Genomic DNA, 27930 nt, shown 5'->3' on the forward strand with positions numbered 1-27930 from the left:
GGTGTCGAAAAACTCAAAATGAAACCGCCAGGAGGCGGCACGGGCTCCTCGGCAGGGCGCCACGTGGGCACCGACGCGGCCGGGGCTCCGCGGATCACAAGGCCGGGTTGCCGTGGCAGCGGCGGTGGCCGCCAGCCCGCCCAGCAGGCGCGGGGGGGGGGGGGGGCGCTGCCAGCAGTGGAAGCCAGGCGCCCGCAGGACTCGCGGCCCGGGCCACGCCAGCGCCATGTATGCGGCCAAGTGGTTCCAAGGGGCGCCCTTTGGGGTGCAGAGCCACAGGTGGGGCCCACCCGCATACTGCGCTGGCACCTATGTCCAAGACGGCCCGAGGGGCCTGTCGCAGCCACTCTCTCTGGGAGGGAGGGGCAGAGGCCCCCCGGGTGGTCTAGAGCCCAAGAGAGGTGGGCACTGGGGGCTGGCCTTCCCCACCCCCCTGCACATCTGCAGCACCTCCTGGCCCAGGCTGTTCCCTTCCTAAGCTTCTTTCAAGCTGTCACCATCCTAAGCTTTGCTTCTTTTCCTTTCCTTTGTTCTTTCTTTTCCACTTCTTTAGTAAGTTCTTGAAAAACATGACCACTGCAACTTCTCTGCAAGGTTTAGAAAGGCCACAGGCCTGGCCTACTATGTGCCCTGCACAATCCTAGGATCTGTGGCTACAGCAGTGAGCAAAACAGTAAACTGTACACTTAAGGAGTTTGCATTCTTGTGGGAATGTGTGTGTGTGTGTGTGTGTGGTGTGGTAGGGGATAGATATGTTGGGGAGTGCTAAGGGCTTTGGAGAAACACCAAGCTGGAAGAAGGAGCAAGAGGGTGGATGTGGGTGGGATGGTTCCGGTCGAGCAGTACCCCTGATGGTCAAAGCCACTGCAACTGTTCTTCATGGACTGGTTCCAAAGTCACCTTCTCTAGGAAGCCAATTCTTCCCATCCTGAGGACCACCCAGGTCAGGGCCAGGTGCCAGGCTTTGGGCTCTTACTGGACCTCTGTCCCTCCTAGATTTGATGTGTCTGCTGTTTATCCCAACCAGAAGAAATACAGCACCTTCACAGAGACCCCGTACTCCACGCATCATTCTGTGGAAGTGGTGAGTGGGCACTGCCTCCCATGTGGTCTGGCCATTGCTCCTCTGTGAGGCCCACCTTGGTGGCAGCTGAGCTGTGTCAGCTGTGTCACATCCCCCAGCACTGAGCCTGCCTCTGAGTCAGGCTTCTGATGTGTTTGATAAATGCAGGACTGTAGGTGAAACCGCATGCTGGGGGCCACAGGTGACCTGGCTTCCTTTCCTAGCTCCTGTTCTGTCCAGCGGCAGGCTCTCAAGAACTCACTGTACCTCCCTCCATGGAAAAAGGCCAGGGACAGAGGAGGTCATGAGAGCTCCTTGAGGGCCGACCTCTGGGTGCCAGGCTTACTGCTGGGGGATAACTTACCTGTGATTGGGCCAGATTGTTACTCTGGCCCAATCCCAGGTCCAGGGCAGCTTGGGGAGGACTTGCTCTGGGGTTGGCCTGGGTGGATGTGACTATCCCACTCTGACCATACTCCCTCTCAGTCCCACATAGGACCTGGAACCTATAGCTCCAAGGAGACCTGCTTCAGCAAAAAGAAGCTGAAGAAGGAGGTGGACACAGGCTGGGCTCTGGCCCAGCAAGCCATCCGGCTGACCCAGCTGCCCCACTTCCGGTACCAGACCGTTGTGAGAGAGAGGAAGTTGCAGGTGAGGGCTTTGCACCGTGCCCGCTGGGGCATGTCTCCTGATTTCTCCTGCTCGAAGCAGGGCCAGGCAGAGCTCATTCTTGAGGGAGCAACACCATCCCTTGGGCTCCTTCCTGTGTGGACATTCCCTAGTTTATAGTTTTCCTCTCATTTCCTTCTTTTGGTGCAGGAGCAAAAGCTGGGGCCTGGCTCTTACAACTTCAAAGACTTCTTACAACAGTTGCAGCAGAAGCCATGCAGCAAGCGGGGGCTGCTTAGCTCTGGGGAGATCCGCTTCCGTGGTCTCATTGGGGTACGTGTTCTGAGCTCCTCTTGGCTGTCTGCAGAGGAGTCCTTCCACCCCACCATGCGGTCTATGGCAGACCACGCAGCCTGGGTGGTTCTGGAAATGCCCTTCCTTGTACCTGTCTCTTCCCCAGGCTTGGCCAGACTCTCCCCTGAGTCTCCACAGACCCTCTGCTTCCCTGTGCCTCAATCTTCAGCCCACTGGCTGTCACGATTTCAGCAGGGATGGGTCTGGTTCATTTTTAGGTTCCAAGAAAAGAACCCAGCATATATTAGGTGCTCAATGAATTCATCCATTTATGTATCCAGTCAGCCAACCAGGAGATCACCAGTAAGTGCCTACTAAGTGCTGTCTTAGGCCTTGGGGATCTGGAAATAACCAAGATAAGGGCTGGGGGTGTAGCTTAGCGGTAGAGCGTTCACCTAGCATGTGTGAGCCCCTGGGTTCAATCCTCAGCACCACATAAAAATAAATAAATAAAGGCATTGTGTCCAACTACACCAATAATAATAATAATAACAACAACAACAACAACAACAACAAAGACAAGGTTCCTGCCCTCGTAGAGCAAACATCCTAGTGGTAAAAACAATAGTTCAAAGAAGGAAGTACATGTTTAATCGGGGCTAAGAGGACAAATGACACAGGGAAGAGCTAGAGAGTGCCAGCAGGGCAGTTTATAGAACACAGTGAGGAAAGGCCTCTGGGAGGAAGTGCCATTTGAGCATAACTTGCAGGGCATGAGCAATAGAGACTTATGATATCTGTGTTAGAACATTCCAGATAGTGGGAACAGTAGAGGCTAAGGCCCCGGGTGCCAGCACGCTTGGCAAATTAGATCAGTGGACAGAGAGCAAATGGATACATTTCCAGGTGCAGAAGCTCCCCACCCCACCCCAGAGAGCAGAGTGCCTGGAGGCCTTTGAAGTGAGTCACTGCCTTCCAATCCAAATAATAATAGCTGATACCCGCCAGCACTTGCCATGTACTAATTAATTTAATCCTCACAACAGCCCTATGAAGGAGGCACCACTATTGTGTTCACAGGTGACAAAACTGGAGTAGAGAGGGTGAGTGATCAAACCATTCAAAGGTCACAGAGCTACTAGGTGACAGTAGCAGAATTGGAATCCAAGGTGTCCATCATATTAACAAAGCCCAGTGGCTTGGTTCCCTCAGTTCTTGGATTTTGTTCCTTTTCTGTCCAGGAGAGAGTCTCTGAGTCTCTATCAGTTCAACCCAGCTGATAGCAGAGAAGTTGGGGGGACAAGTCTGAGAGTGTCTCCAGCACTGAGAATCTGCGTTTGTTCCTTCTGCTTGAGGGAACTTCCCACCTTCTCCCATACCTTTCTTTGGGGATCCTTCTCATTCTTCAAGCTCCAGATTTTATTTTATTTATACACACACACACATACACACATAAATTTTAAAAATTTTATGTTATGTAAATACATATATAATGTAAATTACATATATTTATATATATTACATATATTTCTTATTAGTGACCATTCATTCCTCAACTCTCTTCTCCAATTAATCCTGTCTGGGTCCTAAAAGCTCTGACAGCATCACATTCTAGTTAAAAATCAGGCTTTCACACCAGCCCAATGTGATATAAAACTTCTAAACTTGAAGATCTTATGGAAGAAATGAGATTATGTTGACAAACCCAACACAGAGCTTAGCTCCATCCATGAACCTCCTGAGTCAGGACCCCCCCCCCACCAGGACTTGTAGTGCACTCTACCTCCACCCCATCCCAGTGCCAGGCAAACAGTACGGGCTCAGGAAGGACAGGGTCTTAGAGCCGGAGCCCTCATGCTGCCTGGTTCTGGATGTGGGAGGAATCTGGACATGTGGCTTGCCTCTCTGAGACTCAGGGTCCCTTTCTGTTAACTGTGGATGGTGTCGACATGATCTCATCAGGTGGCCACCAGGACAAGGCTTTCTAAGGCTTACTAAGGCTTTCGATACATCTAGCACACAATTTAGGGGCCCAGCTTCCTTCCTACCCTTAGGGATTTTCTCTAGAACACACCAGGGCACCTGCGCTTTGGAGAGAGGCAAGGTATAGTCTCATTCTTCTGTAGACAAACAATCTGATGCCCACAGTGGCTTCAGCTCCCCAAGTCCCTGATATCTCCGCCCAGCCTGGCTTCCCCAGGGCCAGCTTCCAGGACCCAGAGGTAGACAGGGCTGAACCATCTGTGGAGCAGCAGTGACCCCACGTGGCTAAAAAGTGCAGACTGGCTGCAAAAGTCCTGCCAGGTCTCTACCTAAGGATGCCCACCCATCCCCTACACTGCAGGTAGATTCTCCCCACAAAGGGCCACCCTTTGACCCTGGCAGTCCAGGCCCCATAGTCATTCCAGTCACAGTTCTTAACTCCTCCTGCCCCCTAGGACAGTCAGTCACTCTTCCCTGCTTATGTGTGAGTGGGTGCTCACTATGTGCCAGGCACTGTTCAGGGAACTTTCAGACCTTATTGAACTTGGTAGTTATTACCCTGGAGGAGGGTATTGCCATTCCCTTGTTATCAATATGCACCGTGAAGCTCAGGGAGCCTGAGCTCATTCAGCTAGGAAGCAGCTGTGCCCGGATCTGAACCAGGACTCCAGTTGTTTCTGTTCCCCGGCACTGTTCACCACACAGTGAAAAAGTCATTCACGAAGGTGTGGGTGCCAAGGACGAAACTGCTGAGACCACGAAGCAGGCAACTCCCTGACAGGGGACAGAAGCCTTCATTCTCCGGAGAGATGATGTTCCAGCTGGCTTTGCAGGATTAGTAGAATTTCCCAAGGTGAAGAGAGCAGGACAGGCATTTGAGGTGGCGTGAGGCACAAGCGAGCCAGGGCAGGGAGGTTTGGCAGAATGTCATGTGCTCAGGCTGCAGCAAGGAGCGGCGCTGGCTGCAGCATGGCATGTAGAAAGCAAATGGTAAGGCAGGCCTTGGACAGGACAGCGGGTCCTCGTGACGAAGACAGACTTAGAGGTGAAGGCGTGAGCTGTGGAGGCTCATGGGTGGTGTGGTGTGCGTTGGGGGTGGGGACACTCGGGCAGCCTGAAAATCCTGTTCCCCATGTGGGGGTGGAGATCTCACAAGCCTTTTCCTCAGATGCACCAACCATGAGAGCAGGACTGGTGGCCTGTATGTCCCCACTTTGTGCCCCACAGAACTATTATCCAGGCCCCGGGAATTATGGGGAGAAGGGCAACCCATACACGCGGCTGGAGGAGAATGCCTGGAACCGGTCCCATTCCGAGGGCCTCATGTGCAGGATGTCAAACAAGTCACCACCTGAGGCTCCTCAGGTACCCCCAGCCTGGACAGGCTCTTTCACTTGGTTCTGGAGGGGGTTCCCAGGGTTGATGGGGAAACTGAGGGCCTGAGAGGGCCTACCCCCATGACTCCCCACCAGACACTGTCACAATGCTGTGCTCTAGGGGAGTGGTTTAGGACCTGGCACCTACTCCTTCAAAACTGGCATCGAGACCTACCTGGCACGATCTACTGGCACCCGCGGCCCCTATGACATTTTCTCTGGTGACCGAAGCAAGCCCCTGCCTTTTGGACATTACTCTGTGCAGGTGTGTACCTGGGTAGCTCATAGGGTTCCTTCCCCAGCAGATGACAGCCCTTACTCGCCTTTCCTAGGACTGCTGCCCAGTGCCCTTCCCACACCCTGCTCCCTTCACCCCCAGAGCCAGGGAGGGACATGGCTCCTGTATTGAATGAGGAGACTAAGGCTGGCCACACAGCAGAGCTGGAGTTGGACTCCCGGTAGACTGTCTGATCCTGTGGCCAGTTCTCTTCTCTGCACCAGCAGGTGCTGCATTGGGGCTCAGGTGACCCATGATGTCAGGGTTGTGTGGGTGACTAGCTGTGGGGCCTGCAGGGCTCTTGAAGACGCAAGTGTGGGTGTCCCACTATTTCAGAAGCGCTTCCCAGGCTTCACAGACCCAGCACAGGGGCTGGGCTAGTGCCAGTGCTCTGCTAATGAGGCGGAGAACTGACAGGCGGGAAGGGGAAGCTGGGGTAGGATTCCAGCTTGCTGCTACCTTTCCTGCCCCCATCACGCTCCTGTCACGGGATTCCACAGCTCACCGGGCTCTGCTTTCCTGGTGCTCACAGCAGTTGGGACTGAGTCATTGTCCACCTACCTGTTCACACAGCCTCCACTGCATGTTCACCCCCTGTCTACTATCAGTCTAGGTGCGGGAGGCCAGCCCTGGGGAGTCCATATCCTAATGAAAGAGAAACAATCATCCATGACTAGGAAAGAAATTTTGGAGTGTTAGCACATAAAAAGGGTGTCAGAGCTAGAAGAGTGGTGGTTAATGTGGAAATACGTCTGGGCCCCTTGGTTAAGAGTCTCTGCCCTGAGACCTGCTGCTCCCCTGGAATCCCTCAGACCTTCACTGACCAGTCATGGAAACCACCATCCTGCCACAGGGGCTTCCGGGACCCTCTGCTGATGCTGCCAGCCAGTTGACTCTGATTGGCAGGTGCCAGGCCACACTGCCTGTGCTTGTTTGTTCTGTCCTCATAGACTTTACTTTATAGAGCAATTTTAGGTTCACAGCAAAATTGAGTGGCAAGTAGAGTTCCTATGGATCTTCTGCCTCTCCCACCCCTGTCAAGATCCTGCGCCAGAGTGGTCCATTTGTTATGATCAGTGGACCTACAGTGATACACCTTTGTCAACCAAGCCTAAAGTTTGCAAGATGGCTCTCTCTTGGTGGTGTTCTTTTTGTGGGTTTTGACACACATGAGTGTATCCACTGTTTTCATATCCTACAGCATAGTTTTGTGGCCCTAAAAATTCTCTGCTCTGTGCCAGTTACACTGGTTTTTATATATTCAAAATATCGTTCCTGCTTAGGCCAGTGCCTGCCTCAATATACGTCCAATAAATCAGGGAAAGAAAGAATGGATAAAGGCAAGCTGGGTCTCAGGGTGTAACCCAGAGGTGGAGGGTGCAAAAGACTGACCCCACCCCAACCTGGGGCCATAGTGGGCCTTGGGGCTGGCCTGGCCTTTGCATAGCTTGACCCAGGGATGTCCCAGTGGGGTAGTGAATGACACCTTGGATTACTGGTGAGTGAGGGTCAAGAAGAGGGTGAGCTCTTGACTTTTCTGCAATAACATCTCTCTCTCTCTCTCTCTCTCTCAGAAAAAAAGGCCCAGGGAACTGATGAATTACAAGAGCTTCGTGGATGAACTTAACTCACGTCACAATAAGAAGCATGGAGTTTTTTCAGAAATTCCCCGCGACCCGAAAACCCCTCCAGAGAGGATTTACTGGTCCACCCTTAGCCAGTGCCCCCGAAAACTAGTCAGTGTCCAAAGGCAGTATGGGCTGGGGAGGTGGGGTGAGGTGGCTTGTTTGTGGCGGGGAGAAGCTCATTTTTTAAAAAAAATATTTTTATATTTTTTTGTAGTTGTACACAATAACTTTTTTTTTAAATTTATTTTTATGTGGTGCTCAGGATCGAACCCAGGGCCTTGCACATGCAAAGCAAGTGCTCTACCGCTGAGCCATAACCCCAGCCCCCGAGAAGCTCATTTTTAGGGACAGACCCACTGGTTTCCAATCCTGGCCTTACACTTTTCTTCTTCTGCCAGCCTCATTATATACCTGCCCTCTGAGGACAGAGAGGTGGCTGTGAGCATTAGATTTTTCTAGAAGCTTGGAGCCTGCAGTGCCTGGTTCCCTGGTCATGCTCAGCCAGTGTTGATATCCACCCTGCCCTCCCCGACTGGCCCTCCAGAGCTGGAGAGAGGGCAAGGGGAGACTGGATCCGGCAGATTGTAAGGGATCCACCTTCAGAGGTCTGCCCACCTGCTCCATCCAGGGACTAGCAGTTTCAGCCTAGTTCAAGGCAGTGTTCTCTGGGGTAGGGGACTTGAAGGGGGGGACAGTCAGTGCTCTGCATAGGCCCTGGGCTTTCTTCAGGCCCCCCAAGCTGGGTCTGTCTAGAAGGGCATGGACCTGGAGTGGAATGGGCAGAGGAAAACAAGGCACAGGCAGCTTCTGAAGGCCTGCTGGCCATTTTCCACCACACCCCCAGGGGTCAGCATTTGTGTTTCATAAAAGGAAACCGAGGCCCAGACCTGGGAAGGGATTTGCTGGAAGGGATTTGCCGGATTCCCTCAGTAGGGTGGGAATGAGCTGGACTGGCACTCCGCTCCAGGGCCTGTGTGCTGTCTCTTCCCAGGCTGCTGTCTGGAGTATCTCTCTGGACCCTGCCCAACCATGAGGTCTCTCAGGAACCTGAGAAGAGATGTCAGGCTGGGGGTGGTTAAAGTGGGATGCATGGGTCATGAGGGCACTACAGGGTCCCCTCGTGTCCCCTGTCCTTGACTCAAGGCCCAGCATTGCTGAGCAGGTAAGACTGCTGCCAGGAACCCCCACCTGCCCTGGATGGGTACTGCCAGGACCTCTTCAATGCTTGGCCTTCATTTCTTCCTCCTAGAACACATCTGGCCCTGGTTCATGGCTTCCTCAAGAGACGGAGATCAAACACGTCAACCGGCCGCCATTCCTCGTGGCCTCTAAGCGTTCAGGTGTAAAGACCAACCAGATAGTTTTGGGAAGCTGGGTGAGTAGGCCTGGGGTGGCGGATATGTGTGACAGGCAGGGAACCCCCTGCCTCTATAGGCATCCTTGAACCCTTCTTGCCCCTGAGCACCGATCCTCAGATGGAGCTGCAAGCCATCTCTCTCTCCCTCCCTCCCACGGTCGTCCTTCTGCCCAGGCTTTGGCTAACTCCAGGTAGCAGCACCATCGCAGGCTTGTTAGGACCGAGGTGGCTGACACCGCAGGCCTGGTAGGGCCCAAGCATTGGCATTTATAACAAGTTTTCAGATGACGGTGATGAAGTTGTTCCAGGGACTACAGTTTGAGAAGCAGCTAGCTAAGCCATCTCAGACCACCCTGGCCCATTCCCAGGGAAACGATTTTTTCATTTTCTCTTTGTATTTGTCTTGTGGCCTCAGGGGCAGCTGCTGGAGTTGGCCCATTTTTCATCCCTGGGTCAGCAAGTCCCCCCATCTTGACCCTGTTCTCTTCCTTGTCCCCAGAGGCAGCCCTCCCCATGTGTGTGATGGAACCTATAAGCTTGCAGTGTTCTTGTAAAAAAGGCCAGTTCTTGGGCTTTGCACATGCCTCCTTCATGTACATGTACACACATGGCCAAAGGCCTGACCTCATTCTGTTCCTCCCTCCCTCCCTTCAGTTTTTAAGTGCACCTTTTATTGGCGACTAATGATTGCACAGAAAGACACAGGAATCCTAAGTGAACAACTCCAAAGAATGCCTTCGCCCTGTGACCAGCCTGTGGTTGGCTGGATTCCTGTCCTGTGACCAACCCCCAGAGCATTCAAGAGCACATTCTGTGCATTCCAGGGTCTCCTGTACATTCTGTCCCCTTCGGGTAGCCCTGTCCTGACTCCAGTAGCACAGGGGAGTTCTGCCTGACTTTGAACGACTGTTTTTGTTTTTTAATATTTTATTTTTCGATTGTAGTTGGACACAATACCTTTATTTTATTTATTTTTATGTGATGCTGAGAATTGGACCCAGGGTCTCCATGCTAGGCGAGCGCTCTACCAATAAGCCACATCCCCAGCCCCTGAACGACTGTTTTTAAGGTCTGTCCTAGTCTCCCTGGGCACATCTTACTTATAATTTACTCACCTTCTTATGGTTCCACCCCTCCCTACCCTGTACTCCCCAACCTGAGCTTTTGGGGTCCCCCAATTTAAATGTTTAGACTGGAGCCAAATGACCACACTGCCACCTCAAGGTCAACATCTGAAGTAGGAAGGGCTGACATGTGATGGGTTTCAGTGATGGGACAGGACCCCCAGCAGGGAGCCTGTGTTCCTGAGTAGACCTCTCCTGTGGTCCTGTGGGAGGCAGTCCATGGACACTGGTCTAGACGCTGGGTCTGCATGTCTCCCCTCAGCACTGCTGCCTGTGGATGGCTAGATTCCTGTCCTGCCTTTATTCTGCTTTGCTGTGTCACCCTGGCAAATTTCGTCTCCTGCCTGAACCTCTGCAGGCAGATATCTGGGTGGGATGGTGGATGCGCTTCCTAGGACTACAGGACAGAGCACTGCAGATATGCTTCACAACCAGAAATGAGCTCTCAGAAAGAGCAGCTGTGGAGGCTAGATGACCTAGATCAAGTGTCAGCAGGAACACGCTCCCTCTGAAACCTGTAGGGGAGGGTCCTTCTTTGCCTCTTTGTAGCTCCTGGCAGCGATCCTTGGGATCCTCAGTGTTCCCCACCTTGTGAATGCAACTCTCTAATCTCTGCCTCTGAGGGTGGCCGACACCTTGGATCAGGGTCCTACTCTATGCCAATGATCTTAGCCCATTATATCTGAAACCACTCTATTCCCATAAAGGTCACATTCCAAGGTACTGGGGTTAGGACTTCAGCATATCTTTTCTGGGGGGCGTGATCCAACTCATAACAGCTGGGGTAGGCAGGGTCAGAGGGGAGAGGAGGAGGCCTGAGATCACGTGTCTGAGGCAGGCTTGCTAATGTCCTGCCGTCTTCTCCCTGGCACAGAACCCAGTAGGGGTGGGCCGCTACCTCAATACCACGCGGTTGGAGAACAAGGACACACGGCAGCGATACCAGTCCCTGTACATGGGTGAACCCAAGCGCTACCTCTCAGATCTGAACCGGGACAGGATCATGCAGTGAGTGCAGCTGGAGCTGCAGGAGAGAGGGGCAAGGGGAGGGAGGGGAGGGGGAGGGTAGACCTTGGGATGGACTGGGGTTCCCCATGCTTGGTTCCCATGGGATCATGACTGCTTCCCTCTAAAGCCAGCCAAAACCAGAGGCAGTGCAGAGACGGTCACCTTCAGATCGTGACCACCTACGTGCCAACTACTGGCTGTGTGAGTCGGGGCGTGCTGCTTAACTCCTTTGAGCCTCGTTTCCTTCAACTGTCAAATGAGCAGGTGGCTGAGAGGCTCAAATGAGATGATGATCTAAAACTTTTGGTAAGGAAAAGGTACTTACTCAACTCTGAATCCTCTATCCCTGACCCACACAGCCCTGGATAGCTCCACCCCACGGAGTCTCAATTCCCTGGTGCTCACCAAGGGGTTGTTAAACTCATTTCAGGAAGTTGTTGTGAAACCTAAGAAAGAAAAGGTACATGAAATGACGTGGAAAATAGAAAGGAGCTTGTAAATATTAAATGTGTTGTGTTGGCCTAAGAGGCCATCTGTTGCAATATAATCTCAATTTCAGAAATGTTCAAATGTGAATAAACATGCACTTTAGAATTCAGTGTTTTGTTTTCTAGAAATTGTGAGGCTCAGGGACCAGATCCTGGGGACCAGATTGCTCAGGGGGAAAAAAAAAAAAAGAACAGCTGTTGAGTGCAATTTCAAAAAATCTTTTATTTTTATCAAAGTAGTCCTGTGCCTTCCTCTTTCTTGATTCACTCTCTTATTTCAGAGGGTTCCTGAGAAAGAACTTTGGAAGGTAGGATTTTCTTCTGACAGACTGCATGCTTGAAAGTGTTCTTTATTTTTCCCACTCCCAACAGCTGATCTATAATTTGGATGAAAATAAAATCCTAAACTGGGATTTTGAAGGCTTTCCTCCCTGATTCCTGATTTTCAGCATGGCTGTGGAGAAGGCTGATGCCATTCTGGCTTTCTGTGACTTGCATTTCTTCTCTCTAGAAGTTTCCAGGGCCTTCTCTTGAGTTCTGGAATTCCATGGTGATGTGACTCGGTGTGGTCGGCTTTCACCCACTGTGCTGTGTATTTAGTGGTGTCCTCCATCTGGAAATTCAGCACCTTCCCTTCTGGGGACTTAACCACTGAGACACATTCCCATCCCTTTTTATTTGGGACTGGGGTTTTGCTAAATTGCTGAAGCCGGCTTTGAACTTGTGATCCTTCTGCCTCAGCCTCCCGAGCTGCTGAAATTACAGGTGTGTGCCATCAGGCACGGCTTCTCATTTTCCATCTCTGCCTTTTCTGTTCTACTTCTTTCTGGTAAAATTTCCTTGTCTTTGTTTTCCAACCCTACTCTTCTTGCCTTTTAAAATTTTGACTCTCATATTTTTTTTTTAATTTCCAGGAGATCTTTTGCTCTTGCGGGTTGCTCTTTTTTTTTTTTTCTTTCAATAACACCCAGTTCTGTGTCATGTACGCAGTGTGTCCTGCTCCCTGCATTGGATCCTGTTCCTCTAAGTTCCTTTTCCTCCATCATTGGTTCAAGTGTCAGAGGACAGCACCTTAACAATACCAGGAGCCTGGCTGGGGATCTGGTCATTCACTCTAATGTTTTTAGGGCTTTTCTCTGGATCTATTTGGTTCCACTAGAAAAGACTTCTCCATCCTGGGTCGGGGTAGGTGTGGTTGCTGGTGCCTGGGAAGGGCTGGGTGGCCTCCTGCCGTCTGTGCACCTCCCCTCACCCCTCTATTCCTGCTGTGGTGCCCATCTGCCTAGTTCCACTAGGCCACAAAGCACCCCTCCACGCACTAACCCTCCAGTCCCTGAGAGGGGGCAAAGGATTGGTGGGGTCGTGTGTAGCTTGCTCTCTCTCCTATTGATCTGGTACCTGTGTTCCTCCAGTGCCTAGGCCTGCCCTGGGTTTTGTAGCAGGAGTACCAGCTTCTTGTTGTCTTCTCTGCGGCCTTCTCAGGTCTGCTGATCCTTCCCCAAAGCATGTTTATGTCCTTGTCCCCTGATATCTCCTCTCTCTTCCTCTGTCATCTATTTTATTTAAATCCCTTTGTACATCTTTTAGTGGGTTGCAAGAGGGAACGGAGATCAATGTGTACATTCACCTGCCTTGCTTGATGGTAATTCATAAGAAACACTGTTAGTGTGCAAAAGGATCTTTCCCCCTTCCCAGCCGAAGTAGTTAGCCTTATTTTATGGATGTTGAACCAACACCAGAGAAGGGAACAAGGGGAGCAACTTGCCCTGTCACACTTGGCGACAGAGAGAGCAGCGACTAGAATCCAGTCCTTCCTTTCCAGGGCAGTGTCTGTCTTTCCCACACACCAGTGCCTGTGTGAAGATTTGGGGGAGCCAGGAAGAGGCCATGCCCAGCTGTCCACAGCCACCCCTTCCCAGCCACTGTTTCAGCAAAGCTCTAGGTGACATAGCATTTGCTTTGCAAAGGACTCTAAGGAAGGGAAGGATGCTGTGTCCCACTGGGGACTCTGTCTTCTTCCCCCCTGGGGCTAAAATTCTCCATCACCACTATTCTCACACTCAGGCATCTGAGAGTCTCTCCTTTACAACCTGGCTTAGAATTCCATCTGCCACTTAACTCTGTGACCTCTCAAACAGACTTTTTTTTCTGAAAAAAGATGGTCATAACTACTCTGCAGACTCTGTTATGAGGATTAGATGAGATGATCGTGAGAATGTGCTCCGTCCCGTGGATTCTCTTTGTAGGGATGTTGCAAATGCAGCTAACTCTCCCCTTAGCAGCTGATGCTTTGGCAGAATTTCGTGTTTTATTTATTTATGTAAGGGGTAAGTTCTTCTTTAAATTTTTTAAATTTATATGTGACAGCAGAATGTATTATGATTCTTATTACACATATAAAGCACAATTTTTCATATCTCTGGTTGTATATAAAGTATATTCACACCAATTCATGTCTTCATACATGTACTTTGGATAATAATGTCCATCACATTCCTCCATCATTTCTAACCCCATGCCCCTCCCTTCCCCTTTCACCCCTCTGCCTATCTAGAGTTCATCTATTCCTCCCATGCTCCCCCTCCCCATCCCACTATGAATCAGCCTCCTTATATCAGAGAAAACATTCAGCATTTGTTTTTTTGGGATTGGCTAACTTCACTTAGCATTATCTTTTCTAACTCCATCCATTTACCTGCAAATGCCATGATTATATTCTCTTTTATTGCTGAGTAATATTCCATTGTGTTTATATATACCACATTTTTTGTATCCATTCATCTATTGAAGGGCATCTAGGTTGGTTCCACAGTTTAGCTATTGTGAATTGTGCTGCTGTAAACATTAATGTGGCTGTGTCCCTGTAGTATGCTGTTTTTAAGTCCTTTGGCTATAGACGGAGAGGGATAGCTGGGTTAAATGATGGTTCCATTCCCAATTTTCCAAGAAATCTCCATACTGCTTTCCATATTGGCTGCGCCAATTTGCAGTCCTACCAGCAGTGTATGAGTGTGCCTTTTTCTCCATGGGTAAGTTCTTTATAGATGCTGGAAATGCACATTATTCAAGGAAAGAAATTGCAGTGGTTTAACTCTTTTTTTTTTGGTACCAGGTATTGAACTCAGGGGCACTTGACCACTGGGCCACATCCCCAGCCCTATTTTGTATTTTATTTAGAGACAGAGTCTCACTGAGTTGTTAAGCACCTCGCTTTTGCTGAGGCTGGCTTTGAACTTGCAATCCTCCTGCCTCAGCCTCCCAAGTGGCTAGCATTACAGGCGTGTGCCACCGTGCCTGGCAGTTTAACTTATTCTTGTTGTCAAAGACCCGAGGAAAAGTTAGAGATTTTTTAATAGAGGGAGAAATGGAGGGGGGCATTTAAAAATCCTGAGGGAGGAGGAAGGGCTTTGAAAGAGAAGGAGGAACCCATTGAATATAACTAGACACTTCTTCCTGAAGTCATAAATAAGACATGGATTCTTGTATCACTATTATTCAGCATTGCTTTGGAGGTTCTAACAAATGCAGTAAGACAAGAAAAATAAATAAGAAATATAAATATTGGGAGGAAAGAGCAAAATCATTGCAGTTTGTAATGATATGTGTGTTTGCTAAAAAATTCTAAGACAGTTAATTTTAAAGCTGTAAATCTTAGAAGGCAAGAGCAGTGAAATGTATGAATGAATAGTTCCCTCCTATGCCACAGGCATAGTGAATAGAAAACTGAATTGAGAGAAAAAGAGAGTTCCATTCTCATTAGCAAAACTAATGATAAAATGCATTGGAATAAGCTTAAAAAGGTCCGTTTAAGGCACATATGAAGAAAAATATAAACCTTTACTAAAGGATGTTAAAGAAGCCTGGATAACTAAGGAGACTATCATTTTCATGGAAAGAAAGACTTGATATTGGGAAAATGTTATTTCCTTTGGTTTACACATTTAATGCCTTTAAAATCAAATCCCAAAGAGCTTGGCAGAGGGGAACTGGATAAATTGATTATGAACATCATCTGAAAGAGTATATAACTATGAGTAGTTAAAAAAATTATGATACTATTTAAAAATTCATCAATGGGCAGAGAAATCATAACATGGAAGATAAACTCCAAACTGTTGATCATGATTACCTCTGGGCGGGAGGGTTACCAGGTTCTTTCATATTCTACCTTGTTTATTTCTCAATTGTTGGATTTTTTTTCAGAATAAATCTTTATTATCTTTAAAATCAAGAAAAAAATGCAAACAGAAAGAGGAGGACAAGAGTTCTAGAGATAGACTCATCTCCAGCCAAGAGTCATCCTTTGTTTTTCAGTCCTCAGTTTCCCATCTGTGAAAGGGGAATAAATTGTGCCCTGCAGGGACACAGTAAAGCATAATCGAGGCTTGTGAATGCTCTGAGCAGGAGCCAATCAATAGGTTTGGAGGGTGTCAGATTGTCAGGCTGGTGAATGATGCTCCCTGGGGCTCAAGTTCCTCATTTCCACCAACCCCTGACCCCACTTGGGCTCCTGAGTTAGGATTGAGCCAAGAGGCCCAGAAGATTAAGTGGGTGGCACAGTGTGAAGGAGTCCCTTATACAGTGTTTCAAGGACTGATTCATTTGCCAAAGGTGCTCATTGCTTCATTCTTAGGCACATCTGAGCTGGTGATTGTTTTTAGGTGAATGGAAATATTCTCTTACTCACTCATTGAAATTTTCAATTCTACATTCTTAATTGCTAAGGGTTATTACTTTTCCTGAATATTCCAGTAGACCAAGTGTTCCATCTGGTCACCTCTCTGGACCTTCTGGATCTTCCAGCCAGGTCCTCTTAATACTAGCTGGCCCACTCTCTGGCCACAGGACAGGAGAGCCCGCTCCGGCCTGACCATGCTCTGCACCACTCCCTGGCTCTTCTATCTCATTGGGCCATTGGCCACACTCTGATCTGTACTTGAAACAACCTTCCTTTAGTGACTATTTAGAAAACTCTTGTTTATCCACCAGGCCTCTGCTTAAATATGAAGCTTCCCCTGGCTCTTTATTCTAAGCTCACTTTATACATCCTCAGGTTGGAGCACTTTTCCATAATTCTGGAATTATTCTTCACATGCCTTTGGTCCCTACTAAACAAAAAACTTCTTGGGGCTGGGGATGTGGCTCAAGCGGTAGCGCGCTCGCCTGGCATGCTTGCGGCCCGGGTTCGATCCTCAGCACCACATACAAACAAAGATGTTGTGTCCGCCAAGAACTAAAAAATAAATATTAAAAAAAAATTCTCTCTCTCTCTCCCTCTCTCCTCTCTCACTCTCTCTTTAAAAAAACAAACAAACAAAAAAAACTTCTCTTTTCTCCAGCTCCAGTGTCTTTCTAGCAGTCATAGAAGGAACTCAATGAATATCTGTTAGATGATGTGTCAGGCATTCGTTAATGGAGTGGGACATGGTCTGGATAACCCTGAAAGGAGCACATAAGAAACTTCCAGTTTGATTTGGCAGAAGGTTGTTTTTCCTTAAAAAAAAATCTTTGGTCTGATGTTTTATCATGAAAAATTTCAAACATAAAAGACTTGAAAGGATTATATGGTGTATATATATATATATATATGTATATACATATATATATATATATATATATATGTATATATATAACCTTTCTTAGATTATATCATTAACATTTTTCTTTCTCCCTTTCTCTCTCTCTTTCTTTCTCTCTTTTCTCCCTTTCTCTTTCTCTTTCTCTTGTACCAGTGATTGAACCCAGGGGTCCTTAACCACTGAGCTACATCTCCAGCCCCCCCTTTTTATATTTTATTTAGAGGACAGGGTCCCGCTGAACTGGTTAGGGCCTTGCTATGTTGCTGATGCTGGCTTTGAACTCACGATTCTCCTGTCTCAGACTCCAGAGCTGCTGGGATTACAGCATGCACTACCACGCCCAGCACATTTTACTCTTCCTGCTTTATGACATATCTTTCTATCTGTCCTTCTACCAATCTTTTTGTTTGTTTATTTGTTTGCAGTACTGGTGACTGAACCTGTGGCCTTGCTCCTGTTAGACAGGTACATTCCAAGCACTCTATTCATCAATTAAAGATCTTTTATTTTTTGAAAAATTTCAAAACAAATGGAAGACATCAGCACATTTCCTAAATACTTCAGCATGCAGACTGGCTTTTTAGTATTTCAATCTAAAATCCATATTCTTTATCCCAAAGTCTGAAAATGAGATCCATGTTCATTCTCTGTAATAATAATATATTCTGATATTCTTGGAGTGTATATGTAGTGATTTTTGAAAAATCATTTTTAGTCTATTTACTTTTTCAGAACCTGGGATTGAACCTAGGGCCTCACACATGCTAGGCAAGCATTCAACCACGGAGCCACATCCCCAACATGTAGTGGTTTTGTATGTATATATTCTATGCAGTAACTTTAAAGGATAGGTATTAATTTTAATGTTTCTTAGTTGGGACAACTGAAGTTTGGAGAGAGAACATCACTACCCAAGTCACTGTCAGTACGTGGCACTGGTGTGCACATTCCTCAAAATAGAATGAGCCTTTCTTATGTCAGGCACCATGCTGCCTCCTGGGACACTGTAGAGGAGACAGCAGCTCTGCCCCAGAGTGGCTCCCAACTTCATGGGGAAATACACTCCTCCCCTCCCCATAGTTACAGGAAACGCACAAGAGGAGGAATGAGGGCAAGTGGGACACAGAACTAGTCTCCTGGTGGCCACAACACCTACCCCTCTCTTTCCCCTAAGCTTTCTGGAAGATGAGACCAGGGGGAAAGGCTTTTTGAACCCAGGAAGGCTGAGGCAGAGTTGGCCTCCATCCTGACCCATCTCCCTGTCCTCGTCCCACCTGCCCTCACCGGGTCACTTTTCTTTGTCCTCCTGGACATTTGTGCATGCTGTTTTGGTGAGAAATTTGGAAGTCTGGGTAGGAAGGGGGACTCTTAGGAGGCTCCACCTGCAGAGTGCCCCTCCTCCTCCCCTCAACTCCCACTACACAATTACTATGCAGCACAGAAGCCAGGTGGTTGCCATAGAGACAACTAAAAGATAGGGCTTTAGCTTCAAGGGAGGGTGGAGTGCAGAGAAGGCCATATTTCTTCCCTTGCTTCTTTCCTCCCTCCCTCCCTCAGTTCTCCCTCCTTTCCTTTTCTTCCACCTTCCTTTTTGTATTTCTCGTGAGAGTGGGTGGAGGTGGAGATTTGAGCTGATGGGCAAGGGAGTGGGAGGTTGCATCTTGAGGTGGAGGAACACACTCCTTGCATGGGTTGGAGGGGTGGTCTCTCAGCACCAGGAGAAATGGTGGCCTCGGATGGAGGCAGGGGGAGACAGAAAGGTTGATAATTCAGTTAAATTTAGTAAACACTGCTAGGGGCAGGGGTCCTTGTCCTTCGAAGGTCACAGGCAAGTGGGGCAAAGGGAAGTGATTGATTTAGCATCAGGTGCATGATGGGAGTACAGAGAAAAAAAATGCCCGCTCTGCCTGGAAAGGAGGTGTAGAGATGGAAGATGCTGCAGGCTGCCCTTGTGGGCATGGAGGGGTGAGCAAGCTTGGCCTGTTGAGGGATGGCTGAATAGCTGGGGGTGGGCATGGGAAGGGGTGTGGAAGAATGAAGAAAGATGGATTAGTTGGGTGGGATCAGCCATCTGGATGTAGGAATCTGGACTCTTTGCCAACACATACCTGCAAATCAAACTGCAGTTGACATGAAAGGAGTCTTTGGACAGGGCCACTTGGGATATGCAACATTAGGGTATGTTAGTCAGCTTCCTGTTACTCTGACAAAAAATACCAGAGAAAATCAACTTGGGCTGGGGATATATCTCAGTTGGTAGAGTGCTTGCCTTGCATGCACAAGGCCCTGGGTTCAATCCCCAGCAGCACACAAAAAAACAACACCAAACAAAAAGCTTTGAGAAAATCAACTTAAAAGGAGGAAAGGTTTATTTTGAGTCATAGTTTCAGTCTACGATCAGTTGGCTCTGTGGCTTTTGGGCCTGTGGTGAGAGGGGTCCATTATGATGGGGAGCATGTGGCAGTGCAGAACTGCTCACCTCATGGTGGCCAGGAAGGGGGGAGAGAGAGAGAGAGAGAGAGAGAGAGAGAGAGAGAGAGAGAGAGAGAGAGAGAGAGAGAGCGCAAGGCTGAGCAAGCAGCATCTCAATATCCCCTTCAGGGTCCACTCCCGCCGTGACCTAAGGTCCTTCCACTAGGCTCCACCTCCTGAAGTTTCCACCCCACGCCTCCCCAATAGCCCCACAGACTGGTGATCAAGCATTTAGCACCTGGCCTTTGGGAGACATTTAATATTCAAACCATGACAGAGTATGACTTGCCTTTTGCCTGAGTCTGAATTACAGGTAGGGAACCCTCAGGGGATTATAAAACATAATGATAGACCCTAAAAAAAGAATTTGGGGAGTTGAATGGGGTTCTGTTGACTTCAAGCCATGTAACACTGGACAAGTCACCTGACTTCCCAAGGCACACCTGTTCCTCTGTAGAGCTCAGCATTTATACCAGGGACCCAGCAGGCAGCCTGGACTCTGCTCTATCCAGGGACGCCCACTCAGATCAGCCTGTACTTCCTACCCAGGCTGGCCTGTTAGAACTCTGACACATTCACGGGCTTCAGGTTCAAAATGCAGGTTCCAGTCCTGGCTTTGCCATCTTCTAGCGCATAATAACCCTGGGCTACTAAGTAAGTCTCTCTCTTTTCCTAGTTGTAGAATGGGAATAATAAAGCCTGCCCCCAGGCCACTGTCTGTTAAGAAATAAGACTTGCTACCAGCCCCTTCTCTCTAGCCAGCACCCCTCAGCAAGGGATAGGGAGGTCACTTCTTCCTAGTTAGCCAAACTCTGCTACCCACGGGCAGGAGGTAGGAGTTCCTGGTGCCTGCATTTTGGTGGCTTCAAGTCTTTGTGACAGTCCCAAAACTCTTACACATTTTCAATGCTCCCTAAGGAGTTTAGCTCTTTAGCTGTTTCAATTTGAGATACATTTGTTGAGTGCCAAGGATGTGCAAGGAGGCACTTTGGGTTTGCACTTGAAAGCAGAGATGTTTGTGTGGTAGAAGCAGCCACTGCGCTGGAGACAGGAAAACAGACTTTCTGTCCCACGATTGCAAAAATCATTTAATCTTTCTCTGATTGGAGTCTACGTCTGAACCAGACACCTGCGTTTCAGGCCATGTCCATGTTTCCAAAGGACTCAGAGTTGAGGACGGAATGTACTGGAGAGGAATGGAGAAAGTACTAGGGGAGTTCAGAGAGGGGATAGACTATGTGCAGTCTGGAGATTCAGGGAGGGTGGCTTAGAAGAAGCAGCATGTGAGCTGGCCCTCAAAAACTGGGTAAGAGCTGGACTTGGAAAAGCAATAATAACCACTGATCAAAGACTGACTGTGCGCCAGGCACTGAACTTGACAATATGTACATCTTCTCTTGCGGGCCTCACAAAGCGCCACGAGGTATGTGTTATTCTGTTATGTAGATGAGGAGACTGAGTGACTTTCCCAGAGCTATAGTGAGTTACTAACTGTATCAATGAGCTATTGCTGCATCATAAACCAGCCCAAAACTCAGTGGCTCAGAACAATAGCTATTTGTTATTGTTCATGGACCTATGAGTCAGTTGGGGGTCGGTTGGTCTGGGATGGTCTTGGATGGAACACCTAGACTTCCACGTGGACTCCCATCCTCTGGAGGGTAGCCCAGGCTTATTCTCATGGAGGAGGCCAGGCTTGGTAGGAAGTATGCAAGGCCTTCTGCAGCCTAGGCTCAGAATGCCACGTCATTACTTCTTCCACATTCTGTTGGCCAAAGCAAGTTACAAGGCCAGCCCAGATTCCAGGGAAAGGGAAGTGGACTCTATCTCTCAGTGAGAGCAGCTGCGAAGTCACATTGCCAAGGACACTCTGGTTCAAGGATGTGCACAGGCTGCACCATTTTTGATCTCTGTCTAGTACAATAGCAGAACAGGGTTGGTCCCTGGTCTAGTTGGCTCCAAGCTTTCTTTCTGAAAGGGTTCACTTCTTCCAGGGAGAAGGAGAACATTTAGGACATAGAGAAGAGCATGAGGAAAGGAAAGGAAGCACAAAGCTCAGGATGTGTTGGGACACACTCCCCGGTTCCTTATAAATGCTGTGTGGAGGGTGTGAAGGGCTAGAGTGGAGAGGAAGGCAGGAGAGGTTGGTTAGGTCTGACCCTGAATGTAAGGTAAGCTGCCTGGGCTTCATCCTGCATGTGGGAAGCCATGGGTCTTTTTTTTTTAATAAGTCAAATTTATAGTAGTATAACTTACATACAATAAAATTCATCCTTTTAAGGTATACAATTCTATAAATTTTGACAAATGCATAGAGCCGTGTCATACCACATGGAAGAAAGTTCCCTTGTGCGTTTGTGGTCAACCTACTCCTATCCCAGCCCCTGGCAACTACTAGCATGATTAGTATCCAGAGATTTTGCCTTTTTCAGAGTGTCATATAAGTGGAATCATCCATACATAGACATTTGTGTCTTTTCCTTTCATTTTACTCGATGCTCTTGAGATTCACCCAGGTTGTATGTGTCAGTAGCTTATATTTTCCATGCTGAGTTAGAGTCCAATGAATGGATATGCCACGGTTTATTTATATGCTCTCAAGTAGAGGGGAATTTGCAGTGTTTCCAGCTTGGGCAAATTTTAATAAAGTTGATATAATAATAAATAGCTATGTACAGGTCCTTATGTAGACATGTTTTTGTTTCTCTTTGGCAAATATCTCAGAGTAGGATTTCTAGGTCATTTGGTAAGTGTACGTTTAGCTTTGTGAGAAACTGCCAAACTGTTTTGAAACGGCTGTACTGTCTTGTATTTGTACCAGCAATGTCTGAAGGTTTTAATTGCTCTGCATCTTGTCATCACTTGGTATTGATAGTTTTTTTTTTCTAATTTTAACCATTCTAATAATGTGCTTCATTATGGTTTAAATTTGCATTTCTCCAACGACAAGATGTTGAACATCTTTTCATGCACTTCTCTGTCTCTTCTTTGTTCAAGTGTTTTAAAATCTTGTGCACATTTTAAAAATTGGGTTGCTTGATTGTATTAAGCTTTGAGAGTTCTTTATAGATTCAAGACACTTGTCCTTTCTTAGATATGTGTTTTGCAAATATTTTCTCCCATTCAGAAGGATTTTAATGAGAAGTAATACTGTGCTTTAATAAGTTTACTCTGTGGCATTATTGGGTGGAGAATGGAGTGGGGAGAAATAGAGAGAAGGGGAGATATGGGCCAGGCCAGGGGTCGTGGGGATGGGCAGGGGGGAGTGAAGAGACAAAGAGATGGAGACCCACTGGATAGCAGAAAAGGCCCCCTTTACCCCGGTGAACCCTCTTTCTCTCCTTCTCACTTCCTTCCTTTGATAAATATTTGTGAAGCGCTTACTAAGCATCAGGTGATGATCTAGGCAAAGGGGAAATACCAAGGAAGAATCCACGTCCTGCCTTCCCAGAGTTCACCTCTAGATGGGGAAGACAGATAATAAATAGGGACATAGGTGTGTAAGGCTCACTCGGGATGCTCTTTGACACACAGCCAGGGGTTCCTGTGGGAATGCCATCTTCCTATTGGCTCATGGGAAAGGGACCAGAGTCCTCAGAGGTTCACTCCCAGGACAGAATCCAAGCAGAAAAAGAAATGTGGGACTGAGGTCAGGAGCCCTGGGCCTAGATTCTGACCTTCCCTCTGATCTGCAGGTGACCTCAGGCAAATTCCCTCTTCTCTCTGGCCCTTGGTCTCCCTCTCAGGGTTGGCCTAGATGTTCTTTCAGATGCTATGGATTTTTTAATTTGAAGTTTTTTTTTGTTGTTATTTAAATTTGAAGTCGTTACAAAGAGACCTGGGTGCTCTGATAAGCCCAATAGGTGCAAAGTGGAGGGACCTCCTGAGGATCAGATCCTTTCACTGGTACAGGTTTCAAGGTCATCGATTTTGGCCCCTCATCCAGTGTGGGATCTCGGGGAAGAACAACAGACAGGGACCTATTCATTTCTTGGGGTGCCCCTCTAGGGATGGGGGGCCTACTCCCTTCCAAGGGATTACTGCATTATGTCTTTCTCTGTCTTTTTAAAGGGAAAGGATCACACCTTTTACAAAGGGCAGGTGCCCTCCAACTGTGGATTATAATTCAAATCCTACTCCTTAAAGCCACGTGGGAAGAACAGCTATGGTGACTGGAGGGCCCAAAGCCTGAAGACAGATGGTGGGTGGGGAGGATGGGAGTGGGATCGGGGGTCTTGGAGAAAGGGTACACGAGAATGCCTGGGAGAAGGGAGAGGTATGGAGGGATCTCCTTCACTGGAGCCATATCCCAATGTCTTTTGGGACAGCAAGGGCCAGTTATCTTTTGTTACAAGAGATCCATTGTCCTGAAAAATGCCAATCAACCAGTGACAGAAATATGGGAACCACACAGCAGAATGACCCCAGGAAGGGATGTGGGTGAACCCTAAAGCCCTTTCTATTCTAAAGCCAGAGTGCTGGTTCCTGCTCTTTAAAGTCTAAAAGGAGGTGGGAGAGTGTGGAATATATCTATGGCTGCCCCGGGCTCCCTCCAGAAGCACTCCATCTCCATCCCTGGATGCTTCTGAAAACTCAGCAGGGCTGCATGCCAGGAGGAGACTGCTGACCTTCAGGCAATGTCCATCCACTGGGGACGAACTGCTTCTCTCCCAGAGGTGCCCCCTGTGCGCACCCTGGTTTAGCCCAAAGCTGTGTCTGTGGGGGCTGGTGACAACATTCCGAGCTTCTTCCCTCACTGTTTTTTATCAGTGAGGGATGGATGGGATGGGGGCAGAGGTTGTTCCTAGAGGAGAGGAGGCTGGGACCCCAGACTGAGCCACAAAACTCACATAACAATAAAATATATTCCCAATGCTTCCTTCACAGGGTGTCTTACAGAGAGCAGTTGCTTTCTCAACCGTGTCAGACAGCAGTCCTGGAAGAAGTCAGACCATCTTTATTCACGAACAGCAACATCAGCTCCGTAAAGTCCTCTTGAATCTTCCAAAAAGCTATGAGGTCTGAGAAGTCATTTTTGTAACATTACAACAAATAAGATCAATCTAGCCAAACTGTTTTCATATATAGCAACACACAACAAAAAAGTTGGAAATTTAAAATACAACTTATATGGCGTGAAAAACTATGAAACACTTATTTCGAATTTTGGCAAAAGAGATAACAAAGTCTGTACACGAAAAGCAAAGCAATTATCACTGCGGGGACATTAAAGAAGACAGAAAGGGAGAGATACAACATTCATGGGCCACAATATTTGATATGGGTGTTAAGCTGTTTTCCCCAAATTAATCTATGGATTGAATGCAATGCTAATCAAAACCTCAGTGACCTTTCTGTAAAAGTTGACCAGCTGGAGCCGGGGGTGTTACCTAGGGAGGCCCTTGGTCTGATCTCCAGCACTGCCCAAAACAAATACCTGCAGACTGACAAGCTGATAGCAAAACTTATACAGAAATACAAAAGACATAAAATATCCAAAATAATTTAGAAAAAGAACAACGCTGTAGGACCAACCTTATCTTATTTCTAGACTTATCATCACAAAGCTATAGGAACAAGACAGTGGAATTGGTGCCAAGATAGATGAAAGGAACAGAGCAGAGAATCCAGGAACAGGAGATATGGACAACTGCACTTCAACAGTGGTGCAAAGTCAACTGGGGGTGGGGTGGGGATCTTCTCACCAAGTGGTGCTAGAACCATTGCATACTAATCTGCAAAAAAGTGAACTGTGATCAGCAAGTCCCCTCATGGACAGAAACTAACTCCGTCTGTGATACTCAGAAGTACAGTATATACTTGATTTTCCTCTTATTTTATGACTCACAGCTCCTAAAACCCTGGGAACCTCCAGAGTGATGTCTTTTACATGCTAGTTAGGTGACTGGTCACTGAGGACCCTTAGATAGCTTTAGGGTGGAGAATCGTCACCAGAAAGACCCAGGCCTGTTTAAAGAGTTGAAACCTTCAATCCCACACCCCTGAGGAGGGGAAAGAGGCTGAAGGTTGAGTTGATCACTAATGGCCAAGGATGCAGCAATCATGCCTAGTAATGACCCCTCATAAAACCCCAGACAGGCTAGGTGTGGGGAGCTTCTAGATAGCCGGACCCATGGAAGACACCCAGAGAGAGCAGAGAGGCTCCCCCTCTTTCCCACATGCCCTGCCCTCCTCATCTCTTCCATCTGGACTGTTGATCTGCACCCTTCATAATGTTCTTTATAATATATGGGTAAATATATGAAAAGCATTTCCCTGACGGCTGTGAGCCATCCTAGCAAGGCAACTGATCCCAGGATCCCACACATCTGGCATCAGAAGTGTTGAGTGGTGTGTGAGAGGAGGAATGAGCTGTTTTCCCCTCAGGATCACAGACCTAAATTTAAGACCTAAGCTGTGAAAATTCTAGAAGAAAACACAGGAGGAAAACCTTTGGACATTATGTGAGGCAAAAAGTTCTGAGATGCAGATTTAACTATTTTAAAAAAAAATAAATCATACATATTGTTAAATTGGACTTAATTGAAATTTTTTTTTGTTCTTTCAAAGGTGCTATTAAAAGAATGATGGGTCACAGGTTTGGAGAAAATATTTGCAAATCATATCTGATAAAGGACTTATATTATTCAGAATATGAATATATATGTATACATATACATATATATGCATATATATTTAAATATATATATATATATATTTCAAGAATAAGAAACTACAAAATAGGGGCTGGGGTTGTGGCTCAGTGATAGAGCGCTTGCCTAGCATGTGTGAGGCACGGGGTTCTATCCTCAGCACTGCATATAGATAAATGAATAAAATAAAAGTCTATCAACATCTGAAAAGAATTAAAACAAAAGAAACAACAAAATAACAATGTACAGAAGATATAATAGACACTCTACCAAGAAGATAGACGATGGCAAAGAAGCATATGGAAAGAAACCTGAGCTCTCACTAGTCATTAAGGAAATGCCAGTTAGAACCACAACGAGCTACCACTGCCCGCCCATTAGTTTGGCTAAAATGAAAAAGGCTGACTCTCCCGAGGCTGGAGGAGGACGTGGGGTTCTCATGTAGTGCTGGGGGACATGTGCAATAATACACCTCCCTTGGAAGACAGAGTAGCAAGAGAAGGAGTGAACCCTAACCCTACCATCTGACCCCGCTCTTCCTCTGCCAGGTATTTGCTCAAGAGAAAGGAAAGCCTATGTCCATGCAGACTGTTCACAGATGTCCCTGGCTGCTTGATTTCTAATAGCCCCAAACTAGAAACAAGCCAACCATCCATCAACCAGTGAATTAAGAAAAATAAGTGGTGGTTTTTACCCATACACATGTCAAGACTCAGCCAATTGTATATCTTCAGCATGTGCAATTTATCATATGCTAGTTGCACCTTGGTAAACAACTGCAATTTGAGACAAAAAAGAAAAAAAAAAAGAAAAAAGAAAGAATGGGCAGGAGCGATGTAGGATACTGGATAGGATTCTGGAAAAGAAACGATGGGGTTAAAGTTGGTGAAATTTAGATACGGTCAGTGGTTTAATTGACAATGTTATGCAATGTGAATTTGTTTTGATCATTTTGCTGTGATCATGTAGCCAGTGTAAACATTAGGAGAGAGTCGGGGAGAGGGGATGTTGGAACTCTGTACTATCATTGCAGCTTTTATGTTAAGCTTAAACTAATTCAAAATAAAAAAATATATTCAATAAAACTTTTGTTAAAAGACAGTTTACCTTATAGTATGAGTACATTTCTTGGAATGTATCTGTCAACTATCATATTACCCATAGTCACTGTCCCCATGGAGGTCAGCAGATTCAGAATACTCACTTTTGTGTAAGAGAAGACTGTGTAACAACTTGCACTTAGTTCTTTTAAGTATTTTGCTGGAGATAACCAATGAACTTGCATGTTGTTCTGAAAGTTATGTGTGCTGAGGAGGAATGCCCACCTATGAGTGCAAAGATTGGCTGGCTGCCAGGTCAGGTTTATCAGTGTGGAGGCTAGAGGCACCACACCCCCAGGCGCTGCCCTCCATGGTGGAAGTTAGTGTATCTGACACCCAGCTCCCTCAGCCCCTGAGGGGTACAATTTGAAGTGCATGTTTTACATTGCCTTCTGAAGATTTTCCCAGGGCAATTAAACTCTAGTTTAATAAGCAACTTGCCCTTGAATTCTTTTCTCAGGGTCAAACTTCTAGGGAAACCTAAACCAGGACAAGTGCTAATATTTATTCTGGCATCATTCCGGTGGATCATCTTGCACACCTCTGGATTTGGTACCTCATTTTGAAGACCATTGTTCTTCTCCCTGACAATCATTCCATCTTCCAGTCTCCTCTCTCATTCCCCAGACAGCCTCTCCCATCACAGAGAAGTGATGAGTGTAAGTGTCCTTTGATGTTGACTTGAAATCTTGCTCCTGTGACCTTTGCCCTTTTGCTTGGGCAAGGCCAGAAGAGGACATGAGATGTGAGGTTTAGTAACAGGGCCCTGCTGAGGTCTCTAGCACCCCTTGGGGAAGAGACTTCTGGCTCTACCCTGCTGGAATCAAAAGAAGTTCCATGTTGGTTATACAGTGGACTTTTCCTAAAAGCATTTGTTTGTAAAAAAAAAAAAAAAAGAGTTCCATGGCCAATAAATAAT

The 27930-nt window shown here is 47.3% G+C and overlaps 1 protein-coding gene across 3 annotated transcripts; it reads left to right on the forward strand.

Moving 5' to 3' along the window:
* On the forward strand, positions 1 to 27012 carry Cimap2 (ciliary microtubule associated protein 2). 3 transcript variants are annotated; one of them, XM_005326109.3, is made up of 11 exons: positions 23 to 279; positions 997 to 1084; positions 1550 to 1714; positions 1883 to 2005; positions 5177 to 5314; positions 5447 to 5590; positions 7177 to 7338; positions 8480 to 8605; positions 10586 to 10719; positions 23330 to 23426; positions 24146 to 27012. In XM_005326109.3, exons 1-10 carry the CDS (start codon positions 227 to 229, stop codon positions 23400 to 23402), a joined length of 1206 nt encoding a protein of 401 aa, XP_005326166.2. In that variant the 5' UTR covers positions 23 to 226; the 3' UTR covers positions 23403 to 23426; positions 24146 to 27012. The 3 variants fall into 3 exon arrangements, 1 of the variants encoding a protein (XP_005326166.2); XR_005735196.2 differs by having other exon boundaries at positions 48 to 279; positions 23330 to 23459; XR_013427800.1 differs by lacking the exons at positions 10586 to 10719; positions 23330 to 23426; positions 24146 to 27012 and having other exon boundaries at positions 1 to 279; positions 7177 to 8392.
* Positions 27013 to 27930: the final 918 nt, after the last annotated feature.

The sequence above is a fragment of the Ictidomys tridecemlineatus genome, chromosome 11, assembly GCF_052094955.1.
Source record: "Ictidomys tridecemlineatus isolate mIctTri1 chromosome 11, mIctTri1.hap1, whole genome shotgun sequence".
NCBI lineage: Eukaryota > Metazoa > Chordata > Mammalia > Rodentia > Sciuridae > Ictidomys > Ictidomys tridecemlineatus.